The sequence below is a fragment of the Gadus chalcogrammus genome, chromosome 5 (genome assembly GCF_026213295.1).
Source record: "Gadus chalcogrammus isolate NIFS_2021 chromosome 5, NIFS_Gcha_1.0, whole genome shotgun sequence".
NCBI classification, from domain to species: Eukaryota; Metazoa; Chordata; class Actinopteri; order Gadiformes; family Gadidae; genus Gadus; species Gadus chalcogrammus.
Genome location: NC_079416.1, coordinates 22,488,200 through 22,502,415, shown reverse-complemented (window position 1 = coordinate 22,502,415; position 14,216 = coordinate 22,488,200). Strand labels below are relative to the sequence as shown.

The 14,216-nt window shown below is 53.3% G+C and overlaps 2 protein-coding genes across 3 annotated transcripts; both read left to right on the top strand.

The window, feature by feature from the left end:
* The first annotated feature begins 50 nt into the window (after positions 1-50).
* Positions 51-5,621, top strand: LOC130382800 (dehydrogenase/reductase SDR family member 13-like). 2 transcript variants are annotated; one of them, XM_056590709.1, is made up of 7 exons: positions 51-487; positions 592-808; positions 1,882-2,000; positions 2,398-2,521; positions 4,015-4,187; positions 4,646-4,799; positions 5,353-5,621. In XM_056590709.1, the coding sequence occupies exons 2-7, from the start codon at positions 682-684 to the stop codon at positions 5,619-5,621; spliced, it is 966 nt and encodes a 321-aa protein (XP_056446684.1). In that variant the 5' UTR covers positions 51-487; positions 592-681. The 2 variants fall into 2 exon arrangements, with proteins under 2 accessions (XP_056446684.1, XP_056446683.1); XM_056590708.1 differs by having other exon boundaries at positions 51-808.
* Positions 5,622-7,913: 2,292 nt separating this feature from the next.
* LOC130383070 (4F2 cell-surface antigen heavy chain-like) lies at positions 7,914-13,632 on the top strand. Its single transcript, XM_056591096.1, has 9 exons — positions 7,914-7,964; positions 8,124-8,227; positions 8,568-8,752; positions 10,877-11,050; positions 11,289-11,383; positions 11,575-11,717; positions 12,115-12,430; positions 12,781-12,849; positions 13,267-13,632. The coding sequence occupies exons 1-9, from the start codon at positions 7,914-7,916 to the stop codon at positions 13,630-13,632; spliced, it is 1,503 nt and encodes a 500-aa protein (XP_056447071.1).
* The last annotated feature ends 584 nt before the right edge of the window (positions 13,633-14,216 follow it).

Here is a 14,216-nt window from a genome sequence, read left to right as displayed (position 1 = left end):
GATAAGAAATATTAATAAATGTTAAGAGGCAGAAAAATGCATGTGATCTGTGATTGCAATAGTTTATATTGATGTAGCTTTTGACGATATTTTATTTTGTTTAAACATTTATTATATGCTGTTAATGTTCTAAAAATGCTAACTGAGATGAATGAATGGCCCTGTTGGCTCCTGACCCCATTTCAAGCTGTTAATATTCACTCATCAACATCTGCCGGTAATATCACACCAAGTGATCAGTAGTTGCTGGTCCGTTTGGATGTCTGTAAGACCTTTAGAGATTAAAGGGTTTCCTTAAAATAGGTCTTCTAATATCTTATATCTGCAGTGCATGTCAAGAGTAGAGCGGAAGACTCAAACTGCTCTGAGCGTCAATTAACTGATTGGCATCTGTTGCAACGCGCATGCGCAGCAGCGCAGGCATCGAACTGGGCTAAAGGTGGCGTCTCTGCTCCGCATCGCTTTCCGCAAGCTTCTGTATTTCTAGGTGATTACACAGGTTGGCTCAGATCCTGTCAAACCGGTGTGTGTCTGTGTGTGTGCGCGCGCGCGCGCACAGGAGTCTCAATAAGATGATGTATTGTCTCTCAGTTGACTGGTAGAGCAAGTTTCACAAGCAGTGGATGTGCCTGGGATAAAAGCGGCGAGCCCCACTCACCCCGCAGCAGAGACGGCGTCAACATGCTGTACGTGTTGCTGGCCCTCGGCGCGCTGCTGGGTTTCTACCTCCTGCTCGTCCAAACTTTATTCAAAGGGTCCAAATGCCACGGGAAGCTACCGATGGCGGGAAAGACGGTGATCATAACAGGTATTGAAAACCGAAACACTTTGGATTATTGAAATGGTAATGCTTTGGGATCAAAAGAGCCCCAGGGGAGCCCGACCGACCCTGCAGTTACCCTCATCATAGCGCCCGGGGAGGAGAAGGAGACGGGGCATCTGTGGTTCAAACTGCGGCTCTTTCTTCTCAACTCGTTAACTCTGTTGTCAAAGTTCCGGACTCGTGAGCTGACACGTTTCAATGTGTCATCACACGCTCCTGTCTGTCTCCGCCTCTACGTCTGTATCTTGTCTCTCTCAATCCGTCTGTCTCATTCTCTGCATTTCTGTATGTAACCTGTCTCTCTCAATCTGTCTGTCTAAGATGTCTGTCTCACCCGCTATGTATCCTGCTGTCTCTCTCACAATCCGTCTGTCTAAGATTTCTGTCTCATCCTGTTAATCTCAACCTGTCTGTCAGTAACCGGTCTGTCTCCTCCTGTCTCTCTGTAACTAGTTTGCTTCAATCTGGCGTCGGAGACCGGTCTGTAATTAGATAATGGTAAATGGACTGCATTTAAACAACACTTTTCTAACAAGTGGCCACTCAAAGCGCTTTACAATACTGCCTCACATTCACCGGTTCGTACACACATTCGCACACCGACGGAGACGACCGTGCAGGGCTCGTAGGGAGAGGGTCGGGCTGGGGGGGGTCTCGCTCAGGGACACCTCGGCACTCAGCTAGGAGGAGCCGGGGATCGTACTAGCAACCTTCCGGTTACCAGCCAACCCGCTCTGCCTCCTGAGCAACACGTCGCCCATCCTGTCTGTCTGTAACCTGTCTGTCTCCACCCGTCTGTCTGTAACCTGTCTGTCTCTCCCTGTCTGTCTCTCCCTGTCTGTCTCTCCCTGTCTGTCTCTCCCTGTCTGTCTCCACCTGTCTGTCTCCACCTGTCTGTCTCCCCCTGTCTGTCTCCCCCTGTCTGTCTCTCCCTGTCTGTCTCTCCCTGTCTGTCTCTCCCTGTCTGTCTCCGCCTGTCTGTCTCCACCTGTCTGTCTCCCCCTGTCTGTCTCCCCCTGTCTGTCTCCCCCTGTCTGTCTCTCCCTGCCTCGCTCCAGGGGGTAACACTGGTATCGGCAGGGCGACGGCGCTCCGCCTGGCGGGTCTCGGGGCGCGGGTCGTCCTGGCCTGCAGGAACCAGGACAAGGCCCGGGAGGCGGCCTGCCACATCCAGAGGGTACTACACTATACTACTGTACTATAATACTACACTATACTACTATAATACTACACTATACTACTATAATACTACACTATACTACTATAATACTACTCTATACTACTGTACTATAATACTACACTATACTACTGTACTATAATACTACACTATACTACTCTACTGTACTATAGTGCCATACTATACTAACTTGCTATACTATGCTGCTGTACCATACTATACTACTGTACCATACTACTGTACCATACTTCTACTATAGAGTACATGCTTAACAGTAACTATTACACTGTACTACCACACTATACTACCAAACGATACCCAAACTACTTAAACACTCATGACTATATAGATCCATCAGGTACTGGAATCCATTCTTGAACTGTTTGTGTGGGGGTAGGTGACGGGAAGTACAGATGTGGTGTACATGCAACTGGATCTGGGTAGTTTCCGGTCGGTCCGCTCCTTCGCTGAGAGTTTCCTGAAGGCAGAGAAACGTCTGGACCTGCTCATCAACAACGCTGGTGAGACAACTACACACTGGCCAACTACACACAGGCCAACTACACACTTGCCCCCTAGCATCTCTCCTGGGGTACTGTCAGGACTACTCACTACTGTGCATGGGATGTTTGATATGAATGTGATTACGTTTAGGGCATTTAGCTTTAAGTCGCATTTATACAAAGTGACTTCCAAGAAGTACATTTGTCAGAAGAAAATGATTAGAGCTCTAATCTGTAATGGGTGCTATGTGATTAGAGCTCTACTCTGCGTGTGGTAGTTGATATGAATGTGATTAGAGCTCTACTCTGTGTGATGGTTGATGTGTGATTAGAGCTCTACTCTGTGATGGTTGATGTGGGATTAGAGCTCTACTCTAGGATGGTTGATGTGTGATTAGAGCTCTACTCTGTGATGGTTGATATGTGATTAGAGCTCTACTCTGCGTGTGATGGTTGATGTGTGATTAGAGCTCTACTCTGTGATGGTTGATATGTGATTAGAGCTCTACTCTGCGTGTGATGGTTGATGTGTGATTAGAGCTCTACTCTGTGTGGTGGTTGATGTGTGATTAGAGCTCTACTCTAGGATGGTTGATGTGTGATTAGAGCTCTACTCTGTGATGGTTGATTTGTGATTAGAGCTCTACTCTGTGTGTGATGATTGATGTGTTATTAGAACTCCTCTCTGGTGTGATTGTTGAGGTGTAGTAAGAGCTCTACTCTGTGTATGATGGTTCATATGTGACAGAGCTCTACTCTGTCTGTGTGTGTGATGGTTGATGTGTGACAGAGCTCTACTCTGTGTGTGATGGTTGATGTGTAGTAAGAGCTCTACTCTGTGATGGTTGATGTGTTATTAGAGCTCTACTCTGTGTATGATGGTTGATTATGTGTTTAGAGCTCTACTCTGTCTGTGATGGTTGATATGTGATTAGAGCTCTACTGTGTGTGATGGTTGATATGTGTTTAGAGCTCTACTCTGTGTGTGTGTGATGGTTAATGTGTGTTTAGAGCTCTACTCTGTGTGTGATGGTTAATGTGTGTTTAGAGCTCTACTCTGTGTGTGATGGTTAATGTGTGTTTAGAGCTCTACTCTGTGTGTGTGATGGTTGATATGTGTTTAGAGCTCTACTCTGTGTGATGGTTGATGTGTGTTTAGAGCTCTACTCTGTGCGTGATGGTTGATGTGTGTTTAGAGCTCTATTCTGTGTGTGATGGTTGATGTGTGTTTAGAGCTCTACTCTGTGTGTGATGGTTAATGTGTGTTTAGAGCTCTACTCTGTGTGTGATGGTTAATGTGTGTTTAGAGCTCTACTCTGTGTGTGATGGTTGATATGTGTTTAGAGCTCTACTCTGTGTGTGTGATGGTTGATGTGTGTTTAGAGCTCTACTCTGTGCGTGATGGTTGATGTGTGTTTAGAGCTCTACTCTGTGATGATTGATGTGTGGTAAGAGCTCTACTCTGTGATGGTTGATGTGTTATTAGAGCTCTACTCTGTGTTGCTCTGTAGGTCTGGTGGCCCACGGTCGCACAGAGGACGGGTTTGGCATCGAGTTTGGTGTCAACCACCTCGGCCACTTCCTGTTAACAAACCTGCTGCTGGAGCGCCTGCAGGAAGGGGGCGGCGGGCGCGTGGTCACCCTGTCCTCCATCGCGTACCGCTGGGGACACATCGACTTCCAGGTTGGTGACCTAAAATGCCTCTCTCGTACAGCTTGGGTCGAGGCAGAGGGAGGAGCTCTCAACGCTGGTCAAGCCATCGGCTCTTATATTAGAACATTGCAACTTTGTCTTATCCCTGCAACCGTCTTTAGCCTAACAGCAGACTTAACCATCTCTAACTTAATACCTGAACTAACCTCACACCTAAACTAACCATATTTAACCTAATACCTAAACTAAGCATCTCTAAACGTACCTGATACCTAAACTTACCATCTCTAACTTAATACCTGAACTAACCTCACACCTAAACTAACCATATTTAACCTAATACCTAAACTAAGCATCTCTAAACGTACCTAATACCTAAACTTACCATCTCTAACTTAATGCCTGAACTAACCATCTTCAACCTAACACCTTAACCAAGCATCCCTAACCTAGGCCCTTCACTGAGCATCCCTTCACTGTGTGACCAGGCTCTGTTGGAGCGGAAGGACCTGGGCACGGGCTGGTTCAGCTGGCAGTTCTTCTCGGCCTACTGCAACAGCAAGCTGTGCAACGTGCTGTTCACCCTGCATCTGGCCAAGAGGCTGCAGGGCAGCAAGGTCACCTGCTACAGCGTGCACCCAGGTGAGACCTCGCTGCCCCCCTCCTGAAGCACCGGGAACCACGGCCTCAAAACCAGGGGCGTTGGAGGTAGATGAGGCTGCTGCTAATGAAGCTGCTTCTACGAAGGCTAGCTAGTGGGGCGGCGGAGGTAGACGAAGCTGCTGCTGCTAATGAACGCTAGCTAGTAGCAAGTAGGGCTGCACACAACGTGTGCAGCCCTACTTCTCCCTATTGGTACACCCTATTCAGTGTGTATGAATGGGTGAACGTGAGCCACTAATTGTAAAGCACTTTTGGTAGGGTGTGATAGTGTGATAGTGTGGGTCAGAAAGGCGCTTTATAAAGGCAGTTCGTGAGGCCAAAGGCTCAGTTGTGTTTCCACGTTTTGGTTCTGCGTCGGGTTGTAGTGAGCGGACCAATCACAGCCCTTGCTGCCGGGTCGCCTCGACCCAAGGCCCTTGCGGTGTACGCAAGGAGGGGTCCGCAAGGGGATCCGTAACCCCCTTTGCGGTGGGTCGACGTGGAACCGTAACTGAGCCTACGTGCCTCTCTCCCCTGACCCCCCGCTCCCCAGGGGTGGTCCGCACGGAGCTGTCCCGCTACGTGGGCCTGTGGCAGAAGGTGTTCATCGAGCCCATCGCCAGGCTGCTGTTCCTGGACCCGGCGACGGGCGCCCAGACCACGCTGCACTGCGCGCTGCAGGAGGGCATCGAGCCCTTCAGCGGGCGCCACTTCTCCTGCTGCGCCGTGGAGGAGCTCACGCCCCGCGGCCGCGACCACGCCGTGGCCCAGAGACTCTGGGAGGTCAGCGAGCAGCTGTGTGGCCTGTCCTCCCCCTCCTGAAGCCCCTCCCCCCCCCTAGCGGTCCTCCCCCTCCTGAAGCCCCTCCCCCCCCTAGCGGTCCTCCACCTCCTGAAGCCCCCCCCCCCCCCCCCTAGCGGTCCTCCCCCTCCTGAAGCCCCTCCCCCCCCTAGCGGTCCTCCACCTCCTGAAGCCCCTCCCCCCCCTAGCGGTCCTCCACCTCCTGAAGCCCCTCCCCCCCCTAGCGGTCCTCCCCCTCCTGAAGCCCCTCCCCCCCTAGCGGTCCTCCACCTCCTGAAGCCCCTCCCCCCCTAGCGGTCCTCCACCTCCTGAAGCCCCTCCCCCCCCTAGCGGTCCTCCACCTGCTGAAGCCCCCCCCCCCCCCCCCCCCCCCCCCCCCTAGCGGTCCTCCACCTCCTGAAGCCCCTCCCCCCCTAGCGGTCCTCCACCTCCTGAAGCCCCTCCCCTAGCGGTCCTCCACCCACTGAAGCCCCTCCCCTAGCGGTCCTCCACCCACTGAAGCCCCTCCCCTAGCGGTCCTACACCTCCTGAAGCCCCTCCCCTAGCGGTCCTCCACCCACTGAAGCCCCTCCCCCCCTAGCGGTCCTCCACCTCCTGAAGCCCCTCCCCTAGCGGTCCTCCACCCACTGAAGCTCCTCCCCCCTAGCGGTCCTCCACCCCCTGAAGCCCCTCCCCTAGCGGTCCTCCACCTCCTGAAGCCCCTCCCCTAGCGATCCTCCACCCCCCAAACCCCCTAGCTGTCCTCCTAGCCCCTAGCTGTCCCACTAGCTGTCCTTTTAGCTCTCCTCCTAGCTCCTAGCTCTCCTCCTAGCCCCTAGCTGACCTCCTAGCTCCTAGCTATCCTCCTAGCTCTCCTCTTAGCCCCTAGCTGTCCTCCTAGCTCACCTCCTAGCCCCTAGCTGTCCTCCTAGCTCCTAGCTCTCCTCCTAGCCCCTAGCTGTCCCCCTAGCTGTCCTCCTAGCTCTCCTCCTAGCTCCTAGCTGCCCTCTTAGCCCCTAGCTATCCTCCTAGCTCCTAGCTATCCTCCTAGCTGAACTCCTAGCTCCTAGCCCCTAGTGGGTCAGGAGGGAATAACCCTGGGGAGACTGAGGAGGGAGAGTGGAAGGGCTTTGGGTGGAGTCCCGCCCTGAGGTGTGGGTAACAGTGGAGGGCTGATCTCATCCCCAGAGGGGCGGTTCACCGCCGTCCTCCCAGGAAATGAGTTAACACTACACCACTCCTATTGGTCCACACGGCCTGGAGGCAGAAGCACTGGCCGTTACCGTGGAAACTAGGGGGCGTGTGTTAAAGGGTTCGGAGGATGTGTCTGTAGACCTCAAGACCACCAGGGTTCAGCACTACCCCCCCCCCCCCCTCTCCTCCTCCTGGATTTTACCTATGACCTCTTGGACAATACTTTGAATGAATTGTGATTGTGTATGCAGTTGTTGCTATGGTGACTAGTGAGTGATGACTTCGAGTGGTGCGTCTCTGTGCGTCTCTGTGTGTCTTCGGATTGTTGGCGTCGTTCAGAACATTAAAGTTTCAGCAACTGTCCGTGAGTCTTTGTTCGTGCTGGACTTCTGCGCTCATAATACACAACGAACTCCCAGGGGTTGGGGTCCTACCAGAACTTGGGGTCCTACCAGAACCTGGCCTGTGTGGGCCTGTTTCTGGCAGTAGTTATTTTAATATTATGGGTTGGTTCCCTTTTTATTCGAGATTTTGTCATTCAAACTTTTGAATATTCTTAATCACAACTTAAATTCATGAAGTAGGTTTTGATTCCTCTTTCCGTTACGGTTTGTAACGGAAACACACTCTGAACTGGTGGCAAAATATCATAATATAGGCTACTTTAATACGTATTTATCAGTCAGTCAGTCTACGGTGTCGCGGTGATAACCCGACACCCAACATTAGCCCGTCTGCCGTCAATCCCGATGACAGTCTCGAGTCCCCCCCCCGGTCTAGATCAGGGATGCTGTTTAATGGGAACGATGGGATTAAGCAGACTGTTGTGGATGTGCAGCGTCTCCCACGTTCTGCTGCCGGCTGGGTGTCGTAGATCTGACGCGTTTCAAATTTAGACCAATCCGGTTTGAGTGCGGCGACCCCCTACCCCACCCATCAGCCCCGCCTCACCGCACCCGGGCACCCCTCCACCATCACAGTCTGCAGAGTCACAAACACAGACCCCGATTCGGACCCAAATCAAGACCCAGACCCGCTCAGGCAGCCCAGCACCCCCGTTAGCTTCGCGTATCGCCGGTGTATCTTGCGGGTTTATCAGGTCTCTGAGCCGGGATGAGTGCGGAGGGAACGACCGTGGACATGAAGGATGTGGAGCTGACTGAGGTGGAGCCGACCGAGAAGGAGAAGGAGGTAGAGCCGCCCGAGGTGGAGCAGGAGAAGGTGGTAGAGCCGACCGTGGTGGAGCAGGAGAAGGAGGTGGAGCTGACCGAGAAGGAGCAGGAGAAGCAGCCGATGACCGGCGGGGGAGAGGCCACCAACGGGGACGCGGCGTCCTCCCCCGCCGCGGAGAACGGTAACGGCACCGTCAAGGTTCTTCTCCCCGAGGAGGAGACCGAAGCCAAGTTCACCGGTCTATCGAAAGAGGAGCTGCTGCGCGTGGCCGGCACCCCAGGGTGAGCGCCTCAGAGCATCCTTCACAATAAAGACCGACCTCATGTCAGCTCGTGATCTCCATCCATGATGGAGGAGGGAGGGGGGGGGGGGGGCGAGGGCGCTGGAGCGCGCCGATGGGATTCATTCACAGTGTTCATACAAATCAATCCACGTCATTTGGGTTTACTTTCGTGTTATTGGACGTAGGTCTGTTTACCAGACTGCCTACCTGGTTGTTACCGGACTGCTCAGCTCTAGATGATGAAAACGGTATAAAAAAATGTAAAAGCACAAAATGTACCCCGATGTAATGCTAATGTAGAACCGATCCCTAACGCCGCTCTCCTCCCGGGGGAACAGATGGGTGCGAACCCGCTACGCGCTGCTGGCTCTCTTCTGGCTGGGCTGGCTGGGCATGTTGGCCGGGGCGGTGATCATCATCCTGCAGGCCCCGCGCTGCCGGACGCCTCCCGCGGTCAGTTGGTGGAACCAGGGCCCGCTGTACCAGATTGGCGACGTCCAAGCCTTCGCTGACAACCTACCGGGTATATATACGCGTCTACATTCTAGATCTAAACAATATGTTGCATTTATATACGGTACCCAATATATCTAGCATTCTATAGCTCTACAGCAGTGCCCAATACATCTCAGCAGTGCCCAATACATCTAGTATTCTCAACCCAGTACGGAATACATCTAGTATCCTATATCTATACAAGCAGTAGCCTACCCTACACACCTAGTATTCTACAAGCAGTACCCTATACATCTAGTATTCTATATCTATACAGCAGTGCCCAGTACATCAGTATTCTCAACCCAGTACCCAAAACATCTAGTATTCTATATCTATACAGCAGGGCTCAATACGGCTAGTATTCTATATCTATACAAGCAGTACCCAATACAAACCGGTATTCTCTACGTTCTACGTACAGCAGTGCCTATAGTATTCTATATCTATGTATCTGTGCATGGATCTCTTGATTCAGACTGACGGTGCTGGGTCATGTTGTTCTCTGAGTGGATTATGAACGGAAGGTGGACTGGAATGTTCTGATGACATCACGCCCCTCTGCACCCCGCCCCTAGATGGGGCCAGAGGGAGTCACTCGGTCAGGGTGGCCTCATCTTCATCATCATCATCCTCACCTCCACCATGAAGAGGAGGAGGAGGATGATGCTGATGATGATGATGGTGGGAATTAGAATAGTAAAATGTTTGATTTGGGTCAATGTGCACATGGAAAGTTCTACGAGTTTGTCCAGATAGACTTCAAGAGCTAGATGATCACTAATCACAGACGGTCTGTGAGCACGGCGATCATTAATCACAGACGGTCTGTGAGCACGGCGATCACTAATCACAGACGGTCTGTGAGCACGCCGATCACTAATCACAGACGGTCTGTGAGCACGGCGATCACTAATCACAGACGGTCTGTGAGCACGCCGATCATTAGACGGTCTGTGAGCACGGCGATCAGTATTCACAATGAGGAGGGATTCTATAGACCCCAGGGTACTAAGATATTAACTTGGTACTCAGGGAGCTAGGTAGCGAGGGAGCTAGGTAGCAGGGGAGCTAGGTAGCGTGGGAGCTAGGTAGTGAGAGATCTAGGTAGTGAGAGATCTAGGTAGGGTGGGAGCTAGGTAGCGTGGGAGCTAGGTAGCGTGGGAGCTAGGTAGCGTGAGAGCTAGGTAGCGTGGGAGCTAGGTAGCGTGGGAGCTAGGTAGCGTGGGAGCTAGGTAGCGTGGGAGCTAGGTAGCGTGGGAGCTAGGTAGCGTGGGAGCTAGTGAGAGCTAGGTAGCGTGGGAGCTAGGTAGCGTGGGAACTATGTAGCGTGGGAGCTAGGTAGCGTGGGAGCTAGGTAGCGTGGGAGCTAGTGAGAGCTAGGTAGCGTGGGAGCTAGGTAGCGTGGGAGCTAGGTAGCGTGGGAGCTAGTGAGAGCTAGGTAGCGTGGGAACTATGTAGCGTGGGAGCTAGGTAGTGAAAGATCTAGGTAGGGTGGGAGCTAGGTAGTGAAAGATCTAGGTAGGGTGGGAGCTAGGTAGCGAGAGGGCTAGGTAGCGTGGGAGCTGTGTAGTGAGAGATCTAGGTAGCGCTGGAGCTAGGTAGCGTGGGAGCTAGGTAGCGTGAGAGCTAGGTAGCGTGGGAGCTAGGTAGCGTGGGAGCTATGTAGCGTGGGAGCTAGTGAGAGCTAGGTAGCGTGGGAGCTAGTGAGAGCTAGGTAGCGTGGGAGCTAGGTAGCGTGGGAGCTAGGTATGAAAGATCTAGGTAGGGTGGGAGCTAGGTAGCGAGAGGGCTAGGTAGGGTGGGAGCTGGGTAGCGAGAGATCTAGGTAGCGTGGGAGCTAGGTAGCGCTGGAGCTAGGTAGCGTGGGAGCTAGGTAGCGTGAGAGCTAGGTAGCGTGGGAGCTATGTAGCGTGGGAGCTAGGTAGCTTGAGAGCTAGGTAGCGTGGGAGCTAGGTAGCGTGGGAGCTAGTGAGAGCTAGGTAGCGTGGGAGCTAGGTAGCGTGGGAGCTAGGTAGTGTGGGAGCTAGGTAGCGTGGGAGCTAGGTAGCGTGGGAGCTAGGTAGCGTGGGAGCTAGGTAGCGTGGGAGCTAGGTAGCGTGGGAGCTAGGCGTGCGTTGGGGCTGGGTCTCACTGAGGTGCTGCTCTGCAGGCGTGCAGCAGAAGGTGAGACAGCTGGCCAAGCTGAAGCTGAAGGGCCTGGTCCTGGGGCCCGTGCACGTGGCCCCGGAGGACCAGCCGCAGCGCCTCGACTTCCACAACATCTCCCCCGACGTCGGGAACCTCCGGCAGTTCAGAGACCTCCTGCAAGCGGTCCACAAGAAGAGTAGGTCATCCTCTTCCTCCTCCTCACCCTCTTCCTGTTCCTCCTCCTTCTGCTCTTCCTCCTCTCTCCCCATCCCACTCCTCTTCCTCCTCCCCCTCTTCCTGTTCCTCCTCCACTTCCTCCTCCACTTCCTCCTCCACTTCCTCCTCCTCTTCCTCGTCTTACTCTTTCTTGTCCTCCTCCCCCTCCCCTTCCTCTTCCCCCTCCTCCTTCTCATCCTGAAAGTTGTGCTTTCCAGACATGTTCTTGGTCCTGGATCTGACTCCTAACTACCATGGCAACCAGCCGTGGTACTCCAACATCACCGTGACGACGGTCGCAGAGGAACTGAAGGTGAGACCAGTACCTCAGGACACTGTGTTGCCATGGTGACACGGAAGACCTGCTAACCAACCTCCATTCACTGTGTGTGTGTGTGTGTGTGTGTGTGTGTGTGTGTGTGTGTGTGTGTGTGTGTGTGTGTGTGTGTGTGTGTGTGTGTGTGTGTGTGTGTGTGTGTGTGTGTGTGTGTGTGTGTGTGTCAGTCCGCTCTGATGTTCTGGCTGAAGGAGGGGGTGGACGGGGTCCAGCTGGCGGGGGTGGAGCAGGTGATGACCGCCGAGCCATCTCTCTGGGCCGACATCCGAGCCATCGTCCAGAACCGCAGCGATGACGTCGACAGCAAGAAGTGAGAACACCCCCATCTGGTGGCCAGCGCCACACACACAGACACACAGAGAGACACACACACAGACACACAAACATATATTGACACACAGACAAACATCTGTATGCATACACACACACACAAACATGTATACACACACACACACACATATATTTATATACACACACACACACACACACACACACACACACACACACACACACACACACACACACACACACACACACACACACACACACACACACACACACACACACACACACACACACACACACACACACACACACACACACACACACCCCCCTAACCCTAGCCCCAGTGGGGCCCTGCTCTACCTCCGGAGCTCCACGGGGGGTGTACCCTAACCCCCTGTGTGTGTGTGTGTGTGCGTGTGCAGGGTCCTGGTGGGGGTGACGGACGGGGGGTCCGCCCCGGGGGTCTCCGCCCTGCTGGGCTCCAGCGGGGTGGACCTCCTGCTGTCGGACGTCCTGCGCTCCACCGCCGAGGACGCCACTGAGCGCGCTCAGTCCGTCCAGCTCCTGGTCGCCGCCCACCCGCAGGGTCGGCTGGCCTGGAACCTGGGGGGGCGGAGCCAGGGTCACCTGGCCTCGCTGGTGGGCTCGTCCGGGGTCAAAGGTCACCAGCTGCTGCTGTTCACGTTGCCGGGGACGCCCGTGTTCAACTATGGGGACGAGGTCGGCCTGTTGGACCAGGTACACACACACACGCACACACACATGTGCACAGGAGCACACACACACGCAAGCACACACATAAGCACGCGCAGACACGCAAGCACACACGAGCACAAATACACACGTGAGTGCACACACAAATGCGTCCACACACACTCACACACATCAGTACACACATAAGTTAATACAACGTACATACATATGCATGATTATAAATATATACACATGCACACACATACTCGCACACACACAGATAAATCTTCTACTTTGGTATTATATATTCTTAATAGTAAATCGATCATAAGCAGAGATGATAGATTTTTATTAATAGTTATTATCGATAATCTCCTCTGTTGTTTGTGCCTCAGGAGACTACGTTTCCCACAATGCTCTGGGACTCGCCGGAAGCAGAGCAGGAGCTCAATGGAACCGCAAAGGTAAGATATGAACACTTCAGTAAAGTAGTATGTACTTAAGTATGTACTAAAGTATGTACTAAAGTATGTAATACTTCATACTATGAAGTATCTCTAGTGCCTAATACATAATAATGCAATGCAGTATCTTAAGCACATAATACATACTACTTAATAATTCTGCAGTATCTCTAGTACCTAATGCTTACTATTACTCCCCCCCTCCCCCCTCCCTCCCCCTCTCTCCCCTGTCTCCCCCCCCCCCCCTCTCTCTCTCCGCCCTCTCTCTCTCCCCCCCCCCCCCCCCCCCTCTCTCCCTCTCCCCCCCCCCCCCCCCCTCTCCCCCCCCCCTCCTCCTCCCCCCCCCCCCCCCCCCTCTCTCTCCCCCCCCCCTCTCTCTCTCTCCTCCCCCCTCTCTCTCCCTCTCCCCCCCCCCAGGAGGATCAGGAGCGCCGCTCCTCCGTGCTCCAGGTGTTCCGGGGTCTGTCCGAGCTGCGTGCGGCCGAGCCGGCGCTGCTGTACGGGGACCTCCTCCTGCTGCACAACGCCTCCTCCTCGCTGGCCTACGCCCGCGTCTGGGACCAGAGCGACCGCTTCCTCGCCGCCTTCAACTGGGGCTCCGAGGAGGGCGTGGCCCTGGACCTGTCCCACCCCCTGCTGGGCCCCGAGGGCGTGGTCGTCATGGCCACCGACGCCGGCGCCCAGGGGCCCGGGGCCGCGGGGCCGGGGGCCGCCGTGTCCCTGGAGGCCGTGCAGCTGGGCCCGGGACAGGCGCTGCTGATCAAGGTCCCCTACCGCGGCTAGCGGGGGGGAGGGGAGGGGGCGGGGCTCCCAGGGGCCTCCCATGATGCACTGGAGAGATAGATGTATTAAAGGGACGATATGTAACACACGAGCAACACACGACCATATTAAGACACAGGAGATGGAGGAAACGTGCTTCAGTGCACTGCGCTCGTGCTCGTTAAGGGTCTTCAACCTGGCTCAGCGTCTCAATGATGTGAGCCTCGGCTGCAGTACCGGTTTTAAACACTAGGTGTCAATGTTACATATTGATCCTTTAATATCTATATATTTATAGATGGAATATATATATATATATATATATATATATATATATTCATATCTAAATATTAGGATCACACATATGGAATGGTAAGGTTAAGAAATAGGAGTGTTAGTTTAGAGATGGTTAAGTTTAGGTGTTAGGTTAGAAAAGGTTAAGTTAAGTGTTAGCTTGGAAACGGTCCGTTTAAATAAGGGGTCACCCTTATTTAAATTTATTTAGGAGTTAGTTTAGAGATGGTTAGTTTAGGTGTTATTTTAGTTTAGGAGTTAGTTTAGAGATGGTTAGTTTAGGTATTATGTTAGTTTACGTGTGAGGTTAG